The sequence below is a fragment of the Rhinoderma darwinii genome, chromosome 5 (genome assembly GCF_050947455.1).
Source record: "Rhinoderma darwinii isolate aRhiDar2 chromosome 5, aRhiDar2.hap1, whole genome shotgun sequence".
Taxonomy (NCBI): Eukaryota; Metazoa; Chordata; class Amphibia; order Anura; family Rhinodermatidae; genus Rhinoderma; species Rhinoderma darwinii.
Genome location: NC_134691.1, coordinates 305825651 through 305852017, shown reverse-complemented (window position 1 = coordinate 305852017; position 26367 = coordinate 305825651). Strand labels below are relative to the sequence as shown.

Below are 26367 nucleotides of genomic sequence, written 5' to 3'. Positions count from 1 at the left end.
GCCCACCCAAGGATCCTCCGATGGGCCGGTTCAAACTTGATGGTGACAGTAAAACACACTGAAGAAGTAGATATCTTCATGCAAACACCAACTCCTAATTTTCTTTTCCTTACTTACTTAGCCAAATCACTACAGGTCATTCGGAGAATGTAACTGCTTCACGTCCAACACTTCTCCTATTCTATGTACCCTCATCATCAAGTAATTTCCTGCTCATCTGACACAGGGACTATTTTTGTCAGTAGAAAGGCTTCCAGGAACTCCGGACCAACATGTTCCGGATTAATGGAGTATTACTGGTCATGCAGTGGTAATAAGCCAAGCACAATCTATCAGCCGGGACTACCAGCAGCATCATTGCTGTAAAATGGCACCGAGTTTACTCTCCTTATAGGCTGCACAAACAACCCTGCATACTGGTCTGATAGATCTGCCCATTAATGTTTCCATAAACATAAAATAAAACTACAAATAAGAAATTATATTGCATTTCAAGGAATAAAAAAAAGAACAACTATGTTTACTGATATTATATGTTAATATTAAATCACAAAAGTCACAGCAAAGCAAAAAGTTCAGATGGTGCAATTATGGAATAGGATTAATTCTGATAATACTCTTAAGTTAAGTAGGCAAAGCTTTCTCCAGAAGATCACAATGTTATTACCGTATACCGTACTTTTACTGTTTATTTATTTGCTGTCCACCGGCCTGATTTACAGGCAATAAAACGCAATCACTTCACAAGCCTAAATAAGGAATCATTTGCTAATGGAACTTTTAGCAGATATGGGACCAATGACATGAGGTAATTCTTCTCAGGACGGGGCCGCGTTCTACTTTATCACGGTAAACATTCCCTAACGTATACATTAAGGAAAAGTTAAATACATTATGACCTCATAAATATTCCAATCAGTCGATAGGCTACTTAGTGTTAAAAGACCAGACTCTATCAGTCATTTAATACTTAGGTAATTATTATATAAATTTAGGCTGCAGGGACGTGGTGATAATCATAGGTGCCCAGTACAAGGGGAGAGCACACATTACGAGAAAATGTTGACTCTTAATTCGCCGCATTGCGAGAGCCGTAACTTTTTTATTTATCGGTCGATTTTAGCGGTGTGTAGGTTTGATTTTTTTGCAGGACGAGTCATATTTCTTAATATAACTATTTTGAGGGTACATATAAATTGTTGACTAACTTTTTTTATTTGGGGAAATAATAAAAAAAAAAAGCATTTCCGCCGTTTTAGTTTATGCTGTTCACCGTGTGGTTTAAATAATGTGCTAACTTTATTATACAGGTCGTTAGGATTCCAGCGATAACATATATGTGTATTTTTTTAATTTATTTTTCTACAGTTTTGCTAAATAAAACAATTCTTCAGGGGAAAAAACTTTATTAAACTCTAATTTATTTTTTTGTCCGACTATGGGAATTCACTATGCGATAATTTGATTGCTTCTATAATGCTTTGGTATACTTAATATATCACAGCATTGTTGCCTGTCAGTAAGACAATCTATTAGGCCGTGCCTTCGGCACAACATGATGGGAAGCCTTGTTAATAGCCAAACATTACTGCCCCGCAATCGCATTGCGTGGCGCAGATGTGTGTCAGAGGTAGTCCCCTCCCTCTGTCTATCCACCTAGATGCTGCGGTCACTATTGACAGCAGCATTAAAGGGGTTTTCCCATTAGAGACATTTACGACATATCCACAGGATATGTCATAAATGATAGATATATGCGGGTCCCCTCTGGGACCTGCATCTATCTCTAGAATGGTACCCCCTAAACCCCGTTCTACTGCTCTGTGTTGCGGCAGAAGTGTATGATTTCCAACCATGAAGAAGAAAACAGTGTAGCTCGCTGAGCTATGCTGTTTCCGTAAGTCCCATAGTAGTGAATGGCAGTTACGGAAGCAGCGTCGTAGCATGCGAGCTATGCTGTTTCCGTAACTACCATTCAGTTCTATGAGACTTACGTAAACAGCATAGGTCAGCGATGTTTTCTTCTTCATGGTCGGAAATCACACGCTTCAGCCACAGCACAGAGCAGTAGAACGGCGTTTAGGGGGCCCCGTTCTAGAGATAGGTGGGGGTCCGAGAGGTGGGAAACGCATCTATCTGACATTAATGACATATATGTGGAGGACCACCTATCACACAGTGGTATGAAAGATAGGCGGTGTACACCAATGTGATCTAAGTATTATATATGTCTCCAAAAGACATTTATGACATATCCTGTGGATATCCTCAAGAAAAAGCATGGTTGAAGAGCAGCACACGTCTCCCAAATTTCAATCAATAGATTCTTTTATTGGTCAAACATCAGCTTTGAGAAAGACCCTCCACTTGTCACAAGTCGAAACGTTGCAATTTTTTACTGGATGTTTGAACAATAAAATAATCTATTGATTGAAATTTGGGAGACGTGAGCTGCTGTTCAACCACGCTTTGTCTGAGGATTACATTACGTCAGACTGCATTTGTTTGCATTTTACAGCCTGACACCGCTCCTGATATCGGGATTTGTGCTGCTTCAAATACTTTATTTTTGGATTATATCCTGTGGATATGTCATAAATGTCCCTGATGGGAAAACCCCTTTAAAAGGGGGTTAAAAGGCTGAGATCAGAGCTAACTCCGATGCCAGCCACTGCAGCAGGATGTCGGCTGTACCCCATGCACTGGGCTTAACCGTACGCCCAGTTGCGAGAAGGCAGTTAAAATGGCCGTACAGTTACGTCCATATGTATGAAAGGCTTAAAGGCGTCTTCTAGTTTCAGCAAGTAAGTCTTAATCTTTCTTTATTTTTAATATACTTTCTGTATTAATTTCATATGGTTTTCAAGATCTCTGCTTTCTGTCATTTAATAAGAACCGTCATTGTTTACTTCCAGTAGATAATCTGTCCCTGCAATATTAGGGCATATGGACTTCATAGTGGACCCCTGATCAGCTGATAGCCACAGAGAATCCAATCTGAGAGGCGTTGTTTGTGATGAGACAACTCCTTAAGATATTGCAGTAGTTTTACGGACAATCCTATGTAAACCCACAAATAACAAATTTGTCGTCACAATGTGTTTTGCCAAATGATAAACTCAGTACTGCTTCATCTGTATATATTTTTTAAGCAACACTAAATGTTTAAGGCTCTGTTCACATCTGCGTTGGGGTCCCGTTCCGACGTTCCGTCTGAGATTTCCGTCAGAGCGGGACCCTGAACAGACACAAACTGACACAGACGGAAACCAGAGGTTTCCATCACCATTGATTTCAACGACGGGTCCGATGCACAACAGAGACAAACGGAAACCACGGTCACCGGATCCGTCACCATTGAAAACAATGGTGATGGATACGGGAACCTCTGGTTTTCCATCTGTGTCAGTTTGTGTCTGTTTAGGGTCCCGTTCTGACGGAAAGCTCAGACGGAGCGTCAGAATGGGACCCCAACGCAGATGTGAACAGAGCCTAAGTTGCACACAAATTTCCAGCCATTCCTCCCTAATAGCCTCCTCTTCTTTGGTCCTATCCGGTTTTATATTACAAACTAAACTGTGACTGTCTGTAAGGACACTGGCCAAAGGAAAAGCTCCCCCCCCCCCCACTGCTGTCTACAATAGACTTAGGCTGGGTTTACACTAGGTTTTTTCCCAACCTTCAGCATGTACGTCGGGAAAGCTCCCAACGTTGACACTAAACGTCTCCATAGGAGTCCATTGGTCAGAAGAAGGCCAAAAAAGTGCTTTTTTTGGCCTCCATCTGGCAAGAATATGTCAGTATAGACTACGCTATTCCAACCCGTGGTATCCTGTAAAAAAATATCTCTGTTAAACGGAGATCATATTAGCCTACGGGTGACGGATATGCTAAGCGGATGCCTAATAGTGGCGTCCATCACCCATAGACTATAATGGCATCTGTTTAATGGATACATCATGAAAAAAGCTAATTAAAACCCATAATAGTCTATAGGTAACTATATATATATATATATATATATATATATATATATATATATATACACCCTTGTTTTCTGACACATTATTTGCTGTGCGAAGAGGAACTATGATGCTGAACATCATGACATTTTTGGGGGCCTAAAAATACTCAAAGTACAGTAAATCTCTGTAGACCCAACAGCCATGAAAAAAAATCCAATGGTCCAGAATCTTCTGAAGCTTTGGAAGCCAGTTATGTTGATAATAAGTTTAAAGCGTACGTGTGGGTGCTAGAGTTCACTTCGGATGGACTTGTGAGAAGTCAAAAGACCTTGCGATCTGATAGCCTGGAAAATATAAAACCAAACACGGTTCACCGAGCTGCACTATCAATTGACTATAAATTTCCCGTGTCATTGCCGAGTGTCCTTACAAGAAATATACAGCGTCTTCATCTCATTTTCTGTCAGGATGAATTCCGAGATTAAGATGGAAGAGGGACATTATGTAGTTCATTGTGATAATTATTATGCAACAAATTCTTCCACTTTTGAAGAAAAAGAATTTAATTGTGTAGTTGGAAACAGAATGTAGATGTAAATTTATATTCCCTCAAAAGAATTCTCTGCAATATATCCAAAACTCAAGTGATGGCCATTAGCTTAGCACTATATCAAACATGACTAGATCTGGCTGCAAAGAAATACATATTTCTGAACTCATTTTAATTATCTTGGGTTCTACTATTTGAATCTCTTTCCCTTATACATTTGGCAGAAATTTACTTAAACTCATATATAATGGCCTGTAGTCCAGATATGGATTAAATGTAGATCCTAAAATCAAATCAATTCAAACACAATTCTTTTCACTATTAAATCTTGCAAAACTATTAATCATCCCTGGAACATTAAAATTATGACCTCATTTGAAGCCGTTCGCATTTTCTCAATTTTTATAGAACACCAAAGCAACAGAATACAAGCTGCGGACAGGTATGCTGCCCGGTTACAAACGCTCCAAAAATATTACTTTCTAAAAATAATAAAGGTAATGCAATTCAGAAAGGCAACATTTTTTTTATTTTTTGTTCATTTTCTGAGATTTATTTTTTTTGTTCACTAAGCCATCTCTTTTGGAGCAATCAATTGTCGTAGTTGCAGTAAAGAGTCGCTCCAATGTTGTCCCTGGCTGCGTCTCCCACTAGAAACTCAAAGCGCACTGTTGCTGAGGGTGACACCAAAGTCTCCCCTGCATAATCGATTTTCAGAAGAGGCTTTAGGTGTCGTTTGGTTGCCTCTGCAACAGTACTACCAATTAGTTCAGAAGACGCAGCCAGGAGCAACAATGGAGGAACCTTTTATAGAACATGACTTGTGTGAATAAATGCATGCTCAGAGATGATTATGTAGTATGACTGCTTACATGTGCTTTATTTTTCCAGAAAGAGGCGCACACACTTACACATATATATGCACACACACAGTATATGTATATTATAAACACATACATACACATATATATATATATATACACACACACACACGTGTATATATATATATATATATATATATATATATATATACACACACACACACACACACACATATATACACACACATACATACACAGTATATTTTCAACCACACTGTAGTCTTTTCAAAACTGAGCTGCTCATATTGCAAACATTGGGTACACAGTAGTGGCAAACATAGAATACTTATTTATCTAACTTTTCTTACTTTTACTTGACTTACTCGCTTGCTTTTCCGTTAGACCGTTTTAATTAATGAGACCTAGCGTCTACTGTATTCCACTATTCTGTAATATATCAGGGGGAATTATTAAGCACAGGAGTAAAAGGTCTTAAAGGGGTTGTCCGAGATTTATTTTTTTAAGTACAGTTAGAAATACATTACACATATTAAAAATTGCATAATATACTTACCCGTGCAATCTTGCTTCTGTTCTCCGCTTCTTCCTACTGGTCACATGAGCTCTGACGTCACCTTTTCAGCGACCTCCACTGTCGTGTCGTATCCCGATCACATGGTCTCGTACCAGAGAGACCTTGGATGGTATACGACACGTCACTGGTGACGTGTCGTATATCGGCTTCTTCTGCTTCACATCAAGTAACGCGCATGCGCGGTCACTGCTGTTCTCGCGGTCCCTGCTGCTCTCAAGATAACAGCAGGGGCCGCGCATGCGTGTTGCAACAGAACAAGCCGATATACACCACGTCACAAGTGACATGTCGTATACCCGGCAAGAATTCAAGATCAACAACGCGGCAGAGCCAGTGCAGAGAGTGACGTCACCAGTCAAGTTCCCCACGGCAGGATCTGGAAACGGGGCCACTTTGGAAAACGTAAGTATATTACAAATGTATTTATTTTGATAACTTAAATGATTTAAAGGTGTTATTAAAAATATTATGTTATCTCGGACAACCCCTTTAATGTATTAAGACGCATGCCTCTGAATAAATGAGGCACATCTCTGGCTGTCTGTGCCCCAGAAAGCTGGCATCAATTTTGGCTATACTCTATGCCAGTTTCTGGTGTAAATTATAGTGAGTTTGTTGGGCAGCGGGTGGCGCCACCCACTAATGCTAAACCCCACTGCAGATGCGGCGTAAAACGTCAAAAAGTTGCAAATTATTGCACAAATGTGGTGTTCAATATTATTTGCGACTTATTTATGCCACTATACTGGTGTATAGCCAGTGACAAATTCCCCCCAGAATCTTTTGACATGTTAAACTAATGAATTCCTTAAATGTTTTATGACCACAAGTTAAAATTTATAAACATGACATCCGTACTGATAGTGATAGGTTCTCTTTAAATGTCATTACTTCGTATAACAATAATGTCAATTATAATTATTAAGACATTTTCTGTTTTTTACCTTCCACTGATTATTATTTTCTGACTCAATATTATGTGACAAGTGACATACAATAATTGCTATTTACTCAAGAAAAACACAACTTTTTAAATCGTTTTCTTTTTTTAAATATTTTAGGGTCAATTATATTATCTTACACAGCCTTGCATCCCTAAGGCGACCTTCTTAAATACTTAAAAAAAAAATAATTATATGTGCCATATGTTTTAAGCGTTTTTAATGGTATTTATTTAACATGAGTTTTTGGTGTTGCTTTTTATTTAGTGTCTTTACACAATTTTTTTCCTGCAATTTTGAACTTTCTAAAAAGAAACCTACAGAAAAAAAAAAACAGAAAAAAGTGTGCCTTGTTGACATGTTATGGAAAAACTACAGAATTTGCGTTCGGAATGGTGGACAGAAATTCTGCCGCATTTTACAGAACCAGCAAAGTGGATGAGATATTTACCCATCTTATCCACATGCTGCAAAAATTTTAGGGATGGAAATTGTCTTGCGTTGTGAATTTTCATCTCCACAGCATGTAAATTTCTGTTGTGGAATGTTTGTGTATTTATTGTGGAATTTCCTCATTGAAATAGAATGCATGTGAGGAATTGAAAATCTGCAGCTAAATATGCACGATATATTCCGCTGCGGGTTTATTACAGAAGATTTCTGCAACAAATCCATTACGTGTGAACTTACCCTAAAAATGCCACAAAAAACCTATGTATGTAGGCTCTCCTATTTAGCTATAGACTTTAACCCCTTCCCGCTTTGGCCACTTTTGACCTTCCTGACAGAGCATCATCTCAATTTTTGCGGTAATAACTTTGGAATGCTTTTACCTATCCAAGCGATTCTGAGATTGTTTTCTCATGACACATTGGACTTTATGTTACTGGCAAAGTCTATTCGATACATTCAGTATTTAATTGTGAAAAATGTAGCCAAATGTAACCAAAATGTAGCAAAAAATTTGCAAAAATTAGCATTTTTTTTCTCAATTTAAATGTATCTGCTTGCAAGACAGGCAGTTATGACACACAAAATAGTTACTAATTAACATCCCCCATATTTCTACTTTAGATTGGCATCGTTTTTTGAACATCCTTTTATTTTTCTAGGACGTTACAAGGCTTAGAACTTTAGCAGCAATTTCTCACATTTTCCCAAAAATTTCTAAAGACTATTTTTACAGGGGTCAGTTGTGAAGTGGCTTTTAGGGCCTTATATTTTAGAAACCCCCCAATAAGTCACCCCATTTCAAAAAAACTTCACCCCTCAAAGTATTCAAAACAGCATTTAGAAAGTTTCTTAACCCTTTAGGCATTTCAAAAGAATTATAGCAATATAGAGGTGAAATTTACAAATTTCATTTTCTTTGCAGAAATTCATCTTTAATCAATATTTTTGTAACTCAAGACGTTTTACCAGAGAAATGCAACTCAATATTTATTGCCCAGATTCTGCCGTTTTTATAAATATCCCACATGTGGTTCTAGTATGGTAATGGACTGAAACACCGGCCTCAGAAGCAAAGGAGCAGCTAGTGGCTGTTGGGACCTCCTTTTTTATTAGAAAATATTTTAGGCACCATGTCAGGTTTGAAGGGCTCTTGCGGTGCCAAAACAGTGGAAATCCCCCAAAAGTGACCCAATTTAGGAAACTAGACCCCTCTAGGAAATTATCTAGGGGTATAGTGAGCATTTTGACCCCACAGTTTTATTGCAGAAATTATTGAAGTAGGCCATGAAAATTAAATGTGACATCAGTGAGAAATATGTGACTAGATGTGACATATCAGTGGGAAATAGGTCATGCCTAGCTTGTGCCACTGTAGACACACACACCAAAAATTGATAAAAGGGTATTCCCGGATATGGCGATGCCATATATGTGGAAGTAAACTGCTGTTTGTGCATACTGTAGGATTCAGATGGGTGGGAGCGCCATTTGGCTTTTGGAGCGTGGATTTAGCTTGGTAGTAGTTTTGTCTGGAGTCTTACTGGTATTTCAGTTTATAATGTGGGGGTACATGTAAGATGGGCAGAGTATATCAGGGGCATAGTCAGGTGGTACAATAATGGGGTAAAAAAAAAAAAAAAAGAATCCATAGATGTGTGTTACGCTGTGGAGCAATCCTTTCTGCACAGGCCGGTGTCGCACTGATAAATGTCCTTCCTTATCCCCCTTTTGGTCCACACTCTGCACCTTTGCAGTTTGAGGAATTTTGCTGGAAAGTGTTGTCCTAATATAATACGGGCACCCTCGCTTCCAGCAGATATGTTTGGGCCCTCCCCTTCCTGGTTTCCTAATTTTAGGGCCTTGATAAATCGCCTCTTGAAACAGAAGAAATGAAATACTTTTTATTTCCTGACGTATTGGAGCCTTAACTTTTTTTTTTTTACATAGACGTAGTGGTATGAGTGCTGTTTATTTTTTGTGGGACGAGCTGTAGTTCTGATTGGTAAAATTTTGGGGTACATGTGACTTTTTGATCACTTTTTATCCTTTTTTTAGGGGAGGCAAGGTGACCAAAAAACAGCAATTCTGGCATTATTTTTTAGTTTTTTATTTTACGGTGTTCACTGCGCAGGACAAATAACATAATATTTTTAAAGTTCTGGTCGTTATGGACGCAGCAATACCAGATACGTATGGTTTTTTTTTTCAATAAGTGACTTGATAAGGTAAAAAGGGCAATGTGTTTTATTTTATTACTTTAAAATTTTATTTTATTTTCTGAAACTTTTATTTTCATTTTTTCTTAGGCCTCATGCACACAACCATAGCCATGTGTCCGGCCGTGATTTTCGGGTCGGCCGGTCACGGAGTGTCAGCCGCGAGCTGCCTGCAAATCGCGGGCTGTGCACATGGCCGCGGCCATTATTTTCAATAAGCCCGGGCTCCGGGGCCATGCACGGACCGTGGATACCACGGTCGTGTGCATGGCCCCCATAGGAATGAATGGGGCCGCAATTCTCCCGTGGATTTTCAGAGGAATTGCGGCCGCAAAAGCACGTTCGTGTGCATGGGGCCTTACACTTTTCTTTAGTCCCACTAGGGGACTTGAAGGTCCAAATGTTTGATTGATGTTCTAAGACATTGCACTACCTATTTAGTGCAATGTATTAGAACTGTCAGTTGTTCACTGACAGCAAGCCGATCAGGCTCCGCATCTGGTCGGGGGCCTAGTCGGCTTCCGTAATGGCAGACAGGAGGCCATTATTAGGCCTCCTGTTGCCATAGTAGCAGTTGGCAGCCTTGTCATCGCAGGGCTGCCAATTTGCTACAAACCACTAAGATGCAGCGATCACTGCATCTAAGGGGTTAATGGCAGGAATCTGAGCTAGCTCCGGTTCCTGCCGTTACAGCAGGGTGTCCGCTGTAACATACATAACATGCAGCGGACACCCACTGCTTCTGAGCCGGAAGCTGAGCCGGTGCCATCTTGCCGATGGTAACGGAAGCCTTTTAGGCCCCGCCTCCGAGTGGGGCATAGGAGGTTTTCGTTGCTGGCAGACCGGGAGGCCAGTATAAGGCCTCCGGTTGTCATTGCAGCCATCGGCAACCCAGCAATCACGTTGCTGGGGTGCCGGTGGCTAAAAACCCCTCACATGCTGTGATCTCTATTGAACGCAGCATCTGAGGGGTTAATCGGCCGGAATGGAGGCTAGCTCTGGTCCTGGCTGTAACATACAGCTGGCACCCAGCGGCGATGGTGCGGGCTCAGCTCCTGAGCCCGCATTATCACTGGGACGTAATGGTACTGCGCTTTGCAGGAAGCCCTGCCCGACAGCGCCATATATATTCGGCGGATATCAAGAAGGGGTTAAAGTAACATCTGGGCGCAGCAAACAAATTACACCAAAAACGTAGATAAATATTGTATTGTGTGAATCCAGCCTTAGAGTATTTGCTAGTTCATAATGTATGGTAACAACCACATTTGTTAACAAAACTTCCTAGCTATAATAGTAATGAACACGGCTCCTTTAAACGTAGCATTTTCTTCAGAGAGAATTTCCACACAAAATAAAATAAAAATCCATATTTTAAGAAAAAGATACACAAAGTGTACAATGCACACATAGGAGAGTAAAATCCTGTTCTATCTCTATTATATATATATATATATATATATATATATATATATATATATATATATATATATATATATATATATATATATAAAAGCTGCAACAGCATGGACGACATTATATAGCAGTAATGGGCAGTGTAGCGGAGAACCCAGCACTGTGGTGAAAAATAACACTAACCAGGAAGCTGCAGCACATCTGTATATGCCTTTGTCACTCTCCTCTTTCTCCCCCCTTCCCTCTTCATAAACTTCTATGAGCAGCGTGCCTCACTCTTCTCCTGTGCCCGCCTCCCCCATCCTCTCTCCATAGACTTCTATGGGCAGCATGTCTGTGTCTCTTTCTCTGTCTGGTCCCTCCCTCTGCTCCCCCTCCTTTCCATAGACTTGTAAGGACAGGCAGTGGAGACACACCCCCACCTTTTGCAGCAAATCAATTCTGCTCTGTAACTAGGGACGGCTTTTGCTTGATAACAACAGGGAGTGGATAGCAGATTACAGGAAGAGAGACACCTAGTGGCAGTAACTTCACACAAAATTTACATGGATTAAACCACAACATTTTAACAGTAAGCAAAGTACAAAGTTGATACATATCAGGTATAAGATTAGCATAAGTTGTTTAAAAAGTTAGTGTCCATTTAATTATATTTAATTCTAAGAGATCTTGTGTTTTTACAAACATGACAAAAGGCCTCCAACATGGTTATGACTTTTGAACTTGCTTATTTTTTAGGTCCTCACTTTGTTAGGCTGTGTTTACATTTGCGTTGCAGATTCCATTGTTTTTTTCTGCAGCTAATTTGTCCGGCAAAATGACAGACATCATTATGGAAACCAGACAGAACCCATTAAAGTCAATGGGTTCCGTCGGTTGGTGTCCATCATGCGACAGATCCGGCGGTTTCCATTGACGTGACTTTAGCCTTGCAAATTTTGGCAATTGCTCAATTTTCTACCAACTAATGCTAATTTATAAAGTTCAAACCTTTTTAAGTTGTACCCAAGCCCGTTTCAATGTAAACTTTTTAGGTTGCGGCAGAGTAGGGTAGCATTCATCATAGATACAGTTATTGCTTTAATGAATACTGGTAATGATCAGATGAAGATGTAAAAAAGATGCACAAAAATATGTTTCCGGTCTAAAAAACTATAGCAAAGGAATCTCCAAAAACTATTTGTGAAGCTGCTTTTTACAGATATTCGGGTGGTTCCCGACTTCTGATTGGCTTCAATTCTAAATCTCTATCATTGAAAGGTGTGTGTATATATATCTGAGAAATTCTAGACAAAGCTGAAAAATGAGTCATGTTGCGTGGATGTGTGCTCCTCAGCCCTCATTACTTCTTCCTCTCCTGAGTCCCTATTGATAAACTATTTGACCGTATTATGCTTTTTTTTTCTTTTAAGGTCTACTGAAAACTAAGATTCTGCATACCTTCTTTAGTTGTTTCGTTTACACTCTGTAGCTCACTTTATTTACCAGCAACCAATTTTTATTTCTTAAAAGGGAGGAACTTGTATGAAGTCTTGCAAGATCTCACAACTTATGACACGGAGTACAAAGCAATTTGTGACAGGTATCTAATTTTGCTGGTGGATAATTAGGCCACACAAATCGGATACTACTAAAGTGTTCAAGATTACACAGATACATATAAATGAATGATATGATCGTTAATTACACATAAAAGTAATATCTGTTACCTTTCCAAGCATTCTGCCTAAAAAATAGTAGTGCCTGGCGAAGGAGTCTCCAACGAGCGTCTGTGCTGCAGGATTGGGGTACAGCAAACCCTCATTAGTAGTCTTAAAAAATCCTTGGTTAGGATTAAATCCAGATTTCAGCAGCTCATTTAAAAATTCCCTAAATATTCCTCCACCATCTATCCCAGCCTCATCCAGTCCGTGCGTGTTTAGTAAATGGACACGGATTCGCTTTTTGAGATCAGGTTCTGCAATGACAAGTAAAAATCAATATTATGTCTACAAGTAATAATTAAAAGTATGCAAAAAGTTTCAGTGAAATTCCGTTAATCTAGATAGGGATAATCTGGTACTTATTTCCCACAAAACTGCAATATAATTTGAAATTTCACAAAATTTAAAAACAGTAAAAACCATTTGGGATATCCTATGATAAAAAAAAACACATTATAGTAGCCTTACAAGTGAGTTTTATATACTTTCTATGATCAACCAATGATCTAGACTTTCTGATAATCCAACAACTATCATGGGAGTTGGATGAAAATAATTGTATTGTAACATGATAATCAGATAGTGCTTGTCCCACGAAAATTCTTTAACACCTATTCACAGGAAAGAGAAGTGTATGATCCCAGCGAGTCCAACCGCTGGGTCCGAGCGCTGTACTTGGCAAGTTTCATCAGTCCCATAGTGAATGAATGGAGTGGTAGTGAATACGCGTGTTCACCGCTCAATTCAAACAGAGGACACAAGACCCTTGTTCTTGTGATCGCTAGGGGTCCCAGCAGTCGGACCCACACCGATCATACACTTATCACCTATAATGTGGATGGGTGACAAATGATGTTTGTAGGAGAAACCCCATTGAATTAAAAGAATTGAAAATGGTGATTACTCCAAGACTCTATTCCATGTCAAATGGGTTTTGGTTATTAAACCTACATATGATCATGTTTAATTGTAAATGTAATACCTGAGCATTGACTTACAAAGTGATTTAGGTAGCTATGGTATGTATGGGTCCTATGAATTGAAGCATGGAATGGAGTCGTGAATTGCTCAGCTATCAGTAATAGCTCCTCAGCTAGATATCACAGGACCCAGTCGAAGATGTTTCATGACATCCAGCCACTCATACACTGAGGGTGCCATGATCTAGAGGAAGCATGCATGGAGAATCTTCTGTTTTTTGTTAAACCCTGCTGTTATTCATGTCATCCGAGTGGCACCCGATAGTTTTCACGGACGCATTCACTTCAGTGGGTTAATTGGGTCAGTGAAAACGGACCCCACTTTCCGATCTATGAAAAGATAGAACATGTCTTGTCTTTCCACGGATCACAGACTCGGGCGGCACACACACTCGTGTGCAAGAGCCCTAATTAATCCTTCTCTAGACTAAAAACACTCACCTGCTTCCCGACCGCCCTTTGGGTATTGCAGATTTAGGGCTAATTGAGACGAGTGTGTATCACGTCCGTGTGACGGCTGTTAAAACAACGGCCGTCACATGGACTCACATAATTCAATGTTTCAACGGAGCGTGTGAAGGGTCTGTGAAAAAATAGGACATGTCCTATTTTACTGTGTGCCACGCATCCCTCTATAAAGTCTATTCTATGGGGGATCCGTGACAACGCGTTCCCGTACGGGTGCACGTTGGACGTGAAAAACGTCAGTTTTTCACGTCCGAGTTTGCCGATGCTTGTCTGATTGTAGTCGAACTCACAGCAAGGACATAGATGGGAATCTCAGGAATGGTCATAATCATTCTCATTTTTTAACAGTGTTTATAAGAGACAATAAATAATCAATTATAAGTCAGAAACAAATCTGATACTGACCATTCTCAGGAGATAATTTATCATACGCATCCTCATATATATAGTTCCTTCTAATGGTGACGTTAATCCCATCTAAAAATGGTCCATCGCCTTGCACTTCCTGCTTGTCCGCATAGATCAGTCTTTGGAAGATCTAGAAATAACGTATAATATGGATCATTTATGACGTCACATAGGCTTTGGTTGACAGGTTATAATGGGAATTGCAATTCCATATCAGCAGATTCATAGATTACAGAAACATCTTGTATAAAAAACATGTATATAAACAGGAAAATACATCCCAATGCCATACAGTAGTTTGAATATTTTTTCTTTACTACAGATACAACGTCATTGTCTAATGTGGAGAATCCAAGAAGAAGCTACATTTTATTATTTTTGGCCTATTGTATGACTAAATGGATTTACTGTCTTGAAATCCTATATTTGTTTAGTACAGTGCTATACAAGGCTCTGTTTACACTGACATTTTATCAGTTCTTCAGGGTTTCCAGTATTTATCATGACAAGTATAGCGCCATCTGCAAGCCTATTCTTGTCGTAAAAAATACCGGAACCAAAGAGTCCTGATTCAAGAGCATCTGTTTATAAAGAAATCCGGCAGAGCTGCCATGGCTCCAATATTACTGAAAGATATCACTCTAATGTGAACAGAGCCTAAAGGACACGGTTAGGACCACTTCTGTGGACTGTAATGAAATGTAGGAATACAAAAACTACCGTAAATGTACACAGTCTGGACCCTGCAAAAAGAGGACGCTTGAATGATTAAGCATAAGATTACATTTCCCATTGTCATGGTCCACATATGATCATTATATGTAACTTGCAATGACACAACACAGTACACTGAACTCTACAGGGTCTAATAAACTGCTAACAAATGATATAAAATAGGACAATTACCTTTACTCTTTCTTCAAAAGGAACTACAAAAGGAAGTTCAGTCAATATCGCTAACTGCCTCTCTTCAGAAACTGACAGAGGTGCCGGCTCCATACCCACTGGAAAATAAGAGAAGATACAGAAGATGGATTTAGGTGGAAAATATTCGAATGCACAATTTTTTATCTAGGTGGCAGGGTTTTTTTTTTTGTTTTGTTTTAGGCCCACGTACTAACATAGTGGTACATTTGTACAAGCAACTAAGCATGTGCCAATCTTACATAATTCAAGTTCAATGGCACACATTTACAGCTCCATTCCCACGAAAATCATATCCACCTATATTACTTTCAAAAGAATAGAATACCATTGCCTATAATGGAATACAAATGTAACATTTCAAAAAGGAAGAAAACATCTGTACGGACAGTCGGGAATGCCAGTGCTGATTTATGGTTTGAAGAGAAATGTTGAAGACTGTGGATCTTACGTGTCCCCATGTGCTCACTGTGGTTCACGGATGCTTACAATTCAACTATTTTTGTTAGTCTTTACACCAATGTGCAAGAGCTTGCTTTAAAGGCATTCAATTTTTTTCTAATAATAAACATTTTTGTCATGAATTGTAATAAAAAAAATAATAATTTGACTTCCAGTTTTCTAAATGCAGTCACCAATGCAAGCAATAGGTTTTCTTTCTGTTTGCCACGGCTACGTCCAGGGCCATTTTTTTGCTCAGGATTACATTCGTGCCGTTACATAAGCATTAATATGTTTGTTCTGATTAAAAGTAGAAAACAAGGGGTTATCTCACTACAGACAGTGATGGCATATCGCTGGGATATGCCACCAATATCCAATCACAGTATGACCACTGTAACCTCCACTGACCGCTAGAAAGAAGTGGCAGTGAAGCTATGAATACGCAGTGTCACTTTGACTCTACCTGGCTTTTTTCGGAGGTCGCATGTTTGACCATCGATTAGAACGGGCAAACCATGCAGTCTTTGAAAAAAACATCAAGCGGGCCAAAAGGAGTTGTGGAGACACAACACTTTCCCGGAGCAGCTGCCACTTCATTCTAACTATCGTCAGCAGTCACAAGGGTCGGACCCCTATTAATTGGACCTGAATAGCATATCCAAGTGATATGTCATCAATGTCTCTAGTGAGACTATATAAAAATCCATTGATATCACCACTGTAACCTGGGAATAAGGGTGAACAATAAAAAAATAAAAAAAAAGAATTAAACAGTTCCTTTTTTTATTTCATGACTTAACAGCTTATTTAAAAGAAATAAAACAGAACCTCCTTAACAGGTTCTCTAAAGCAACCCTATATAGCCTGAATGTTTACTATCACAGTATATTGCTAATCTCAGCAGTAAAAGTGTAAGGGTTAATACATGTATAAACACAGAACTGCGTGTACAGCAAAGGTAAGCCTCAATTAGAAAGCTGGAGCTCAATTACTCTGGCCAATTAGTCACGCTGATCTACATTTCACCATCAAGATCTCAATATGTGGAGAGAATGATGGTCAGAAGATGTCAATACACACAGCATTAGAAGCCGGAGGAATGCCACTTAGCAGAATGAGGGGTTACAAGTAAATACAGCCAGCTGGTATCATACTGGACTTTCCAAACCAAGCACACAAAACCTTATTTGTTCCCATTGAAAACGTGGTATTTTATAAATGAAATCAGCAAAAAGTATGGAGTACTGACTAAACAAAGCAAAAAAAAACAGATGAGCCTACATGAAGGGTCAGAAGATAAACGATACGTCTACATGATCTCTACAATGAAGACAAGATATTCATCAGAGCGGAGAGCTCCTGGGGGAACATGCTTTTCTCTGGGGGTTTGTGCCCTTCATCAGTTTCTCTCTCCTTTCTTAGGGTCCATTCACATGTTGTGGTTTAAGTGCGGTTAAAAGCGCATCCAAAAACGACAAGTGTTTTTACCATGTTTTTTGGTTACTGTAAAAAAAGTAACAGCATTAAAAAAACGCATCAAAAAGCAGTAAAAACGCATGCGTTTTTGACCGGACCTCAACCACTACGTGTGACTGGTCCCGTACTGAACTTCTGTATAGTGAATTCTTACCCGCCCCCTTCAACTTCTTGACATTATTGTTGTCATATACACATTTACTTTTAATACTAAAATTTACGTTTGACTGCAGTTCAGCCCAATCTTCAAAAGTCAAACTCACAGGAGTCCAGAAAGCGGAGATCTATGCTACTGTATGCAGGGTCCACACAATGTGAGCTGCTTTGGGGTACATTCCAAAAGGCGGACACAGACAACTGAGGGCCTATGTTCAAAAACAGAATGCGGGCCCCTTTCCACCAGCATACCAGCAAGTTAGAGCTTGCCTAAATTACGATAAATAATGACTCTAAAAAAAACACATTTTTTTTGTTGTCATGGCTTTTAAAAATGGCCACAGTGTCTTAAAGGGGTTTCCAGTCATAAGAAATTGGTGGCCTATGCTTAGGATAGGCCATCAATATCTGATCGTGGGGGTCCGACTCCCGGCACTCCTGCCGATTAGGTGTTTTGAAGGGGCTGCGACGCTCGTACTTGAATGGGAGAAGGCTGTAATACTGTGAACCGCCACCACAAGTCTGTTGGCGACTCACAGTACAAGGAATGAAGGTAAGCAGCGCTCGTACAAGCGACTCTGTCCCTTGAAACCAGTTGATCGGCGGGGGTGCCGGAAGTCAGATCAGCACCGATCAGATATTAATAGTCTATCCGGAGGATGGGCTGTCAATTTGTTATGACTGGACAACCGCTTTAATTCCCCCTGCAGTGATGGGTAACAGCTCTGCTAGTCTTGGGCAGTGATGTGTTTAATGATAACATCCCTGTTGGGCTAGGGTAGTAAGTGTAAGGCTTTACTAATTGTACTAAAGGCTGCACGACCCATTCCCCTTGCTACTCCATATGTGACTGTACGGACACACAGACACAGCATCATCAGCTATCAGTCAGTCACAGAGCAGCTCCGACAAGTATACAGTCTTTATGATTGACTGACAGGGATGATGCATTGTCTATTTAATCTATCAGACCCATGGAGAGTGTTAGTAGGGAAAGGAGAAGAGAGGTCTTAACCCCCCCCCCCCCTCCGTAGCCCTCTGCAGAACATTGGGCTTACAGTTCTACCTTGAATGCAATGTTCATGACCGGCAGGAATGACGGCTTTTAATGCTGTCCAGTGTTAATGCAAGACACTTTTTCAGTAAAGAAGAGTACACCTCACTAAAAACAATGGGATCAGTTGGCCCATAAGCTTCCCACAAATTATTATATAAAAGAAATATAAATATTCGAAGGGAACAGAACCGGATCTCCAGACAGTCCTAATATCTGGATAAATGTCATGAAGTCAAAACAGTGGTCACAAATTATTTTCTTACCCAAAAAAGCGGATGCGAAGGAAACAAAAATCTATTTTTTACTCAATAGACCACCAAATGTACTATTTTTGTTAGCCACGGAAAGACATTTGCTGGTGACTACTTTATTTCCCTATGCGGTGGCCTTTGTAGGAGCTCTGAAGTACTGATTGTGGTAAAAAAAAGCTGAGCACCAACAGGCAGGTCCACGATTACATCTGGGGAAGATGCTGATTCCGCTAGGTGTTTCTCATTTCAATGGAAAATATGTGAAAGAAAAAGACTCCTTAATTTCCCACCTATAACTTTGCCTAATCCCAAGAAAACTATAAAAAAAATAATTATTATATAGTAGAAGATCACTTGCTATGACTTACTAGGGTCTAGACCAGGGGTCTCAAACTCGGCCAGGTAAGTGGGCCACATATAGAAAAAATGGGAAGTTGACGGGCCGCACTACTTTCAAATTTGATACAATACAAAATTATTGTTAATCAATTAGTTATTTGAACTACTACAACACTATATTACTATAATAATAATACTACATTACTATAATAATACCGCTAGGTTTAAAATTTGAGATATTTCTCCACGTGCTTATTTCAACAATCCAGCTTTCCAGTTTAAGTGTCGCTAAATGCAGTCCGGCGGCTCAGTTAGCAGTGTTTGGCAGACACACATGTCAAGATTGGGCAGCCCCTTTTTAGATAGTGCCACAGTGCATGCTGCCGCAGTGCCCTCTGTGGATGCTGCCGCAGTGCCCTCTGTGGATGCTGCCGCAGTGTCCTGTGTGGATGCTGCCGCAGATTCCTCTGTGGATGCTGTCACAGATTCCTCTGTAGATGCTGCCACAGTGCCCTCGGTAGATGCTGCCACAGTGCCCTCTGTAGATAATGCAACACACCTAGATAATGCCACAGTGCCCTCTGTAGATAATGCCACAGTGCCCTCTGTAGATAATGCCACAGTGCCCTCTGTAGATAATGCAACACACACACCTAGATGCTGCCACAGTGCCCTCCGCAGATACTGCCACAGTGCCCTCCGCAGATGCTGCCACAGTGCCCTCCGCAGATGCTGCCACAGTGCCCTCCGCAGATGCTGCCACAGTGATGTCAGGGGCTTGCCCAGAGCTGGAGTCCCGGAGCAGAGCCGCTTCTAGCACCCTGCCTGGGATTCCAGCTCTGCTCCTGACATCACTGTCCATATATGACATCACTGGGACTCCTGCTCTGGGGAAGCCCCTGACATCATTGTGGATGTATGGACAGCGATGTCAGAGGCTTCCCCAGAGTCCCAGAGCAGAGCCTATACTAGCGCTCTGCCCTAGACTCTGGCTCTGGGGAAGCCCCAGACATCGTGTGTCCAAACATGGACACCGATGTCAGTGAATTCCCCAGAGTCCCAGAGCAGAGCCTATACTAGCGCTCTGAACGGGACTCCGGCTCTGGGGAAGCCCCAGACATCGCTGTTCATATGTGGACAGCGATGTCAGGGAATTCCAGAGTCTCGGAGCAGAGCCGATACTAGCGGCTCTGTGCCCCGCGGGCCGCGTGCTTGAGACCCCTGGTCTAGACAGTAAGTAAATGTTGGAAAAATGAAGAGCTATGTGCAGGAGTAATTCCCTGCTTACACAGAGCCTGGCAGAGTGAGCACTTTTGTATGGCCAATGTTCAAGTAACTACTCGGTTGTCAATGCTACTGTATGTGACAGCGACTATTTTATAAACACTGCTATGTGGCTGGAACAATGTTATGGGTAATTCTGTGTGGTGGGCACAATAGTACGGCAATTACGAGTTGATGTTATTACTGTTGTGCCTATACTTCTTCATGGGTACAGTAGTAGGAAATAGCTGCAAGGTGGCACCACTGTGTATATACTATGTGGCGAAACTGTAAGGACTACTATTTGGAACAATCCAGAGTCCTTTGCATAACAAGCGTTGGGCAGCCAGGGTGAGGGAACGCAGAGTATTGAGGGTATAACTAGCGTATGTTTTGGAGGTGTGGAAAGGATAGCAAGAGGTTGGGGTGGAAAGGATAGCAAGAGGTTGGGGGGGAAACATACATTAAAAATTTGCTGTGGCATATACTTCTAGACTTCAATGACTGAGGCTCCTGAATTGTTGCTAGCCAATATAGTGGCTTCCTAAAGGCAGTTAGCCAGCCGCCCTCTGGTCTATACACTAAGGCTATATGACTTTTGCCAGGTCTGTGCAATTACCATCTAAAGTAGATTGTAAGGGTCCTATCCTCCCCATTCTCCGATACCTCCACACGTGTCTTGCAGATGGTACATAAAGCTGGGTTACCTAGTAAACAAAATACAGACAATGAAGCACTAGATCAGACTCATCATTGTATCCGTTCATATTATAGTCCTCGGCCTTGTTCGCACAGCGCAGATTTTGCATGTATTTTTTAAGTATATATAAACCGATAGAATACCAACGAACAGGATGCAATAAAACGTAGTGCTAAGAAGAGATAACCAGTAAACTGTAAAGCATAATTGCCAGCTGTATTGCATGCACTATATTGGATCCTGGGTAATGACCAAGATATACTTGGTGCATCGATCAATAATTGACAAGAGACTAAACCAAGAAAATATGATCGACTACGGCACACAATAATGAAAAAAAGATATAAATTTTATTAAATTACAAACATGAGACAATTTAAAAGATGGAATGGGGAATAAGTCACACAATAAAAAGACGTCGCATCAATCAAAAGGTCGGATATGAGTATTGTGTCAACATGTAAGCAGTTTACATTATAGCAGCAATAGGGAATGCATATGATCACAGAGGAAACCGTGTCCAGTTGAGATCACAGCAAGTAAGAGCCAGACATGTCCAAGAACAGCGATATGATCAGTACAAAAATGAGGTACTAGTGATTGTAGCGATATCTGAATAGGTGTGAGAGGTAAGTATGAATCGCAGGAAGTTTAGATACACGATGTTACAAGACAGTGTAACATATCAAAATATCTTTGGAATCAACGGAAGGTAACCAAAGATGATGGACAAAACAAGGCAATAGCTGCTAGACAGAACAAAAGTTATGAAACATACCGGTGGACATGATGGAAGTGTGAGATGAGACGTCTCATCTCACACTTCCATCATGTCCACCGGTATGTTTCATAACTTTTGTTCTGTCTAGCAGCTATTGCCTTGTTTTGTCCATCATCTTTGGTTACCTTCCGTTGATTCCAAAGATATTTTGATATGTTACACTGTCTTGTAACATCGTGTATCTAAACTTCCTGCGATTCATACTTACCTCTCACACCTATTCAGATATCGCTACAATCACTAGTACCTCATTTTTGTACTGATCATATCGCTGTTCTTGGACATGTCTGGCTCTTACTTGCTGTGATCTCAACTGGACACGGTTTCCTCTGTGATCATATGCATTCCCTATTGCTGCTATAATGTAAACTGCTTACATGTTGACACAATACTCATATCCGACCTTTTGATTGATGCGACGTCTTTTCATTGTGTGACTTATTCCCCATTCCATCTTTTAAATTGTCTCATGTTTGTAATTTAATAAAATTTATATCTTTTTTTCATTATTGTGTGCCGTAGTCGATCATATTTTCTTGGTTTAGTCTCATGTATTTTTTAAGCCAAAACCAGGAACCGAACCTAAACAGAAGAAATATATAAAGGAAGACATAGGTCTGCTGTCCTGAATCCAATTCTGGTTTGGGCTTAAAAATGCACGCAAAATCTGCAGCAAACGTGAATAGTGTTAACAAATCCTTATAGAAGAAAATGAATTAGGTAAAGATGCCACAATAGGCAATAATAGAATAGGTTTGTGAAAAAAAAAATAGGTTTCATGTCTAGATGGTGATGTGAGAATTGAAGAATTCTGCAAATATATAAAGAAAAGAAACAAAGTCCCACAATACTATCTATAATATTTCTGAGAGGTTCTAATACAGCATAAATAATAGGGACATTAACAAAATGAGCTAAACAATTGATATTAGTTTCACGTCACCTCTGCTGACATGTCTGTCTTCGTAAATCATTTTAGTCCCATTGCAATTCTGGAGCATCTTTCCTTAGAACTGGACGTTGTGTTGTTCCTCTGTTATTCCTGTTAGTAATGTATGAATAATTTGACAACTAGGTGTTACTAGTTGGGGATGTGTCATTACTCAGAATGACACTGTCCAATCAGTACTGACAATGTGAAACTGGGTATGGACACACCCCTTTGACGAGGAAAATGGTAACACCCAGTTGTCAATTTATTTTTTACATTTCAAAGAAGAACAACCGAGAATTGTAGAGTTCTAAGAAAATATATGTTTCATAACTCTTATTCCATTGGGGAATACAAGTATTTACTAAAATAGACATGTCAGGACAGGTGACAGGTCCTCTTTAAATGTTTAAGACTTTGGACTAATTCATGGAAAGCTTTCCATTTTAAAATTAAAGGGAACCGGTCATCCACATTATGCAGTCCTTGCTGAGGGCAGCATAATGTAGTAATAGACGCGCTGACTTTAGCAGTCTGCCACTTATGTGCCAACGTGAACCCTTTTCTGAGAACTTACATTCAGAGCCCAGGCAGCGGCACCAGAGATGAGTCCAGTACATTCATAAACTGCCGCTAGCTCTGCCGACTCCCCGCTGATTGACAGATGGGGAAATATCTGTCAATCAGCTGAACGTGGGCAGAGCTAGCAGAAAGTGGGCGGCGCAGCACATTAAGTCTGGCAGCGGTCTGCGCTCTGAATGTAATTCAGAGTGTCTTGTCCCTACATTATGCTGCCCACAGTGAGGACAGCATAATGTGGATGAACGGTTCCCTTTAAAGAAACACTCCAGGCAAAACTGATACACTATGTTATGTCTAGGGCCGGAGGGGGGAGGAGCATGACACAGGGATTTTCTTTTTGGAGTCCTTTGTATTTCTGTGTCATGCACCGTCCCATCCGGACCTGCACTAAGATAACAGAGTGTATATATTTTAGATATGAATCTTCATGAGTGGAGTATTTATCTAATGCCTGAAAACCTATTTCAATTGTTTTCTTTACATATTAAAATGAGGGCAAAAACAGATAAATAAAAGGAATCCAGGACAGTGAAAGACTGATCTCACACATGCAAAACAGCTCCCGAAGGAAGAAAACGGTCTTTCTAGGTCCACCTGTAGTTGACTATCCTGTAAGTCAATGTCAAGCATTTAAAAAAAACATTGAACCCTACTGATGAGAAGCAAAAACTTCAAAACAGTGCTGCATACAGATGGGTGTCACTGGTTTGGCTATTTACAGTTATGTTTCAAGGCTCTATAAAGGGTCAAAGATTAACTATCAGGGTAGTCACCTTTAGGTGGCACTAGAGATACAGTTTTCTTCCTCCTGGAGGAGAGCTATTTTGCATGCTTTTTTTTCTAGAGGGCATTGCCTTTTAGACTCCTTACCTGCTGGATCTCCGCCAGGGGAATCAGTACCTTCCAATAGCTGTCCTTAATACAGATACTGTCCCATGGACAATTCATTTGAGCAGCATACAGATTGTACAGGTCCCAACAATTACACGCTGGTTTGACCCACACATTGCAGGCAGTGCAAACAGTCTGTCCCTGTCACTTTATACTGTAAACACTATTTACATTTGAAAACTACAAAAATATATAAAGCAGAAACTTACTTTATCAGCTTTGATGTTCTCCTGTTCAGACAGCCAATGATTGAGTGGACAAAAGTTTCTTCTGGTATCCCGAGCCTTTAACATCTTTACTAAGTTGGTAATTACCTGCAGAAAACAAAAAAGTTGAACAGAAAATCGCCTCCCAACCGGTTTGCTATATTGCTACATTTTAATCGCTTTTTCCAGTGACTAACATTAAAAGGCTTGTCCAGTTTGGGGGTTGTTATTTATACTGATGACCTATTCACAGGATAGATTATCAGTATATGAACGGTGGGGGTCCGACACCAGGATCCCACAGCCATCAGCTGTTCCGGCTGCCGGAAGCTATGCAGGGGTCGGTGCTGGAAGCAGAAAGCTCTGACCACTGTATAACAGCCGTACTTGGTTCCTTGAATAGGAACAAAGCTGCAGTACTGCAGCAAGGCCGCTATACAGTGGTAGGAGCCTTCTGCTTCCGGCACCATCCCCTGTATAGCTTCTGGCTCCTGGAGACAGCCGAAACAGCTGATCGGTTAGGGGTCCGGGTGTCAGTCACCCACCGATCATTTACGGATGACCTGTCCTGTGAATATAAAAAACAAAAAAAAAAACAGCATAAAAAACAACCCCCAAACTGGACAATCCCTTTAATGACACGTCAATTAGGTATGCCATAAAAGTGTGATTTGTGGGGGTCCAGCTGCTAGGAGCCCCAAAGATCCTAAAATAATTGGGTTCAATTCCTTGCTCTCTATGGAAATATTAAGCTCTTAAAATCACAATAAAAATTAGGCACATAACAGGGTTGTCTCCCTGCTTGGAGCTCTTCTCTATGAGCCAGAGAGGATAGCCACCATGTCATACTACATTTTTTCTGCAGTGGCAAGACGTTGCTTCCCCCGGTAATAACTGCTGACCGCCAGGGGTTAGAGACGCTGTACCCACGGTGATATATTAATCAATGGCCAGGCTTTTACTTAAAACGGGGTAGTCTTTTTAAGACAACCCCTTTAAATTAAAATACCTGCCACTTAGGAACATGGCAGCAGTCTGAGAGGCTAAGCAGCCACCCCCAAAAGGCCAGGTCTGGATGGAACCCAATACAATTCAGATATAATATAAAGGATCAATCAATGATGGGAAAAAGTTTCATATTGTCCCAACCTGCAAACTATGATGTGAGACAAATCTGCCAGCTTGTGCTTTTCTTTGACAGGAACGTCGGCAAATGATTTGGTTCTATTTAAAACTTTTAAGTGAAACTCATGCAGCCTGGTAACAGGAAAACCTTAGCATATTATGACACATTAACGCGGTATTTCCCCTTATGAAAACATTATCATTTAGGTTAAACTCAGTTAATGTTCATCAGCCCCAAGCTTGTAAGTGAAATGTGTTGTAAAATGAGCCCGAATGGGCTGGATAAAGGCTATTGTCGGCTTGTAGAATGAATAAGCATTGCTTAATTAGCCCATCAGGTTAAGTGCACGCATTAATGGGTCCTTCTTAAAGTCTAGCGTGACATCTTCCTCCAACCATGGCCAAGTAGAAAGTTCCATTAGCAATATTAATACAAGCTTAGTTGATCATTTTCATTCAATTAACTTCTTTCAATTAAATAGATAGCTTGACAAAAGCCGTGATAAAAGACCTGGAGGGACAGCTGATGACTCAAGCCCAACATTACTGTGCGAGAGGTCGCTGGTATTAAACGGACAGTAAATCTAGCATTCAATTTGGAAAATGCATTTCTCCTGCTTCTGTGCCTTTAATGAGCAGGTTTTTTTTTAGCTGACTGGATCTGTTTGCTTAGGAGAAGACATTGAGTGGCACTTTTCTGCACCAGACCCATTCTAGGTTATATT

At 40.4% G+C, this 26367-nt stretch overlaps 1 protein-coding gene across 2 annotated transcripts in view; it reads right to left on the bottom strand.

The window, feature by feature from the left end:
- UBE3C (ubiquitin protein ligase E3C) overlaps nt 1-26367 on the bottom strand; it is a 100878-nt gene that overhangs the window by 29064 nt on the left and 45447 nt on the right. For both annotated transcript variants that reach the window (XM_075827401.1, XM_075827402.1), the window contains exons 15-19: nt 24521-24625; nt 21046-21133; nt 15423-15520; nt 14514-14646; nt 12667-12914 (exon numbers count right to left, since the gene is read on the bottom strand). In XM_075827401.1, coding sequence (XP_075683516.1) covers nt 12667-12914; nt 14514-14646; nt 15423-15520; nt 21046-21133; nt 24521-24625 — 672 coding nt within the window. The remainder of the gene's footprint in view (nt 1-12666; nt 12915-14513; nt 14647-15422; nt 15521-21045; nt 21134-24520; nt 24626-26367) is intronic.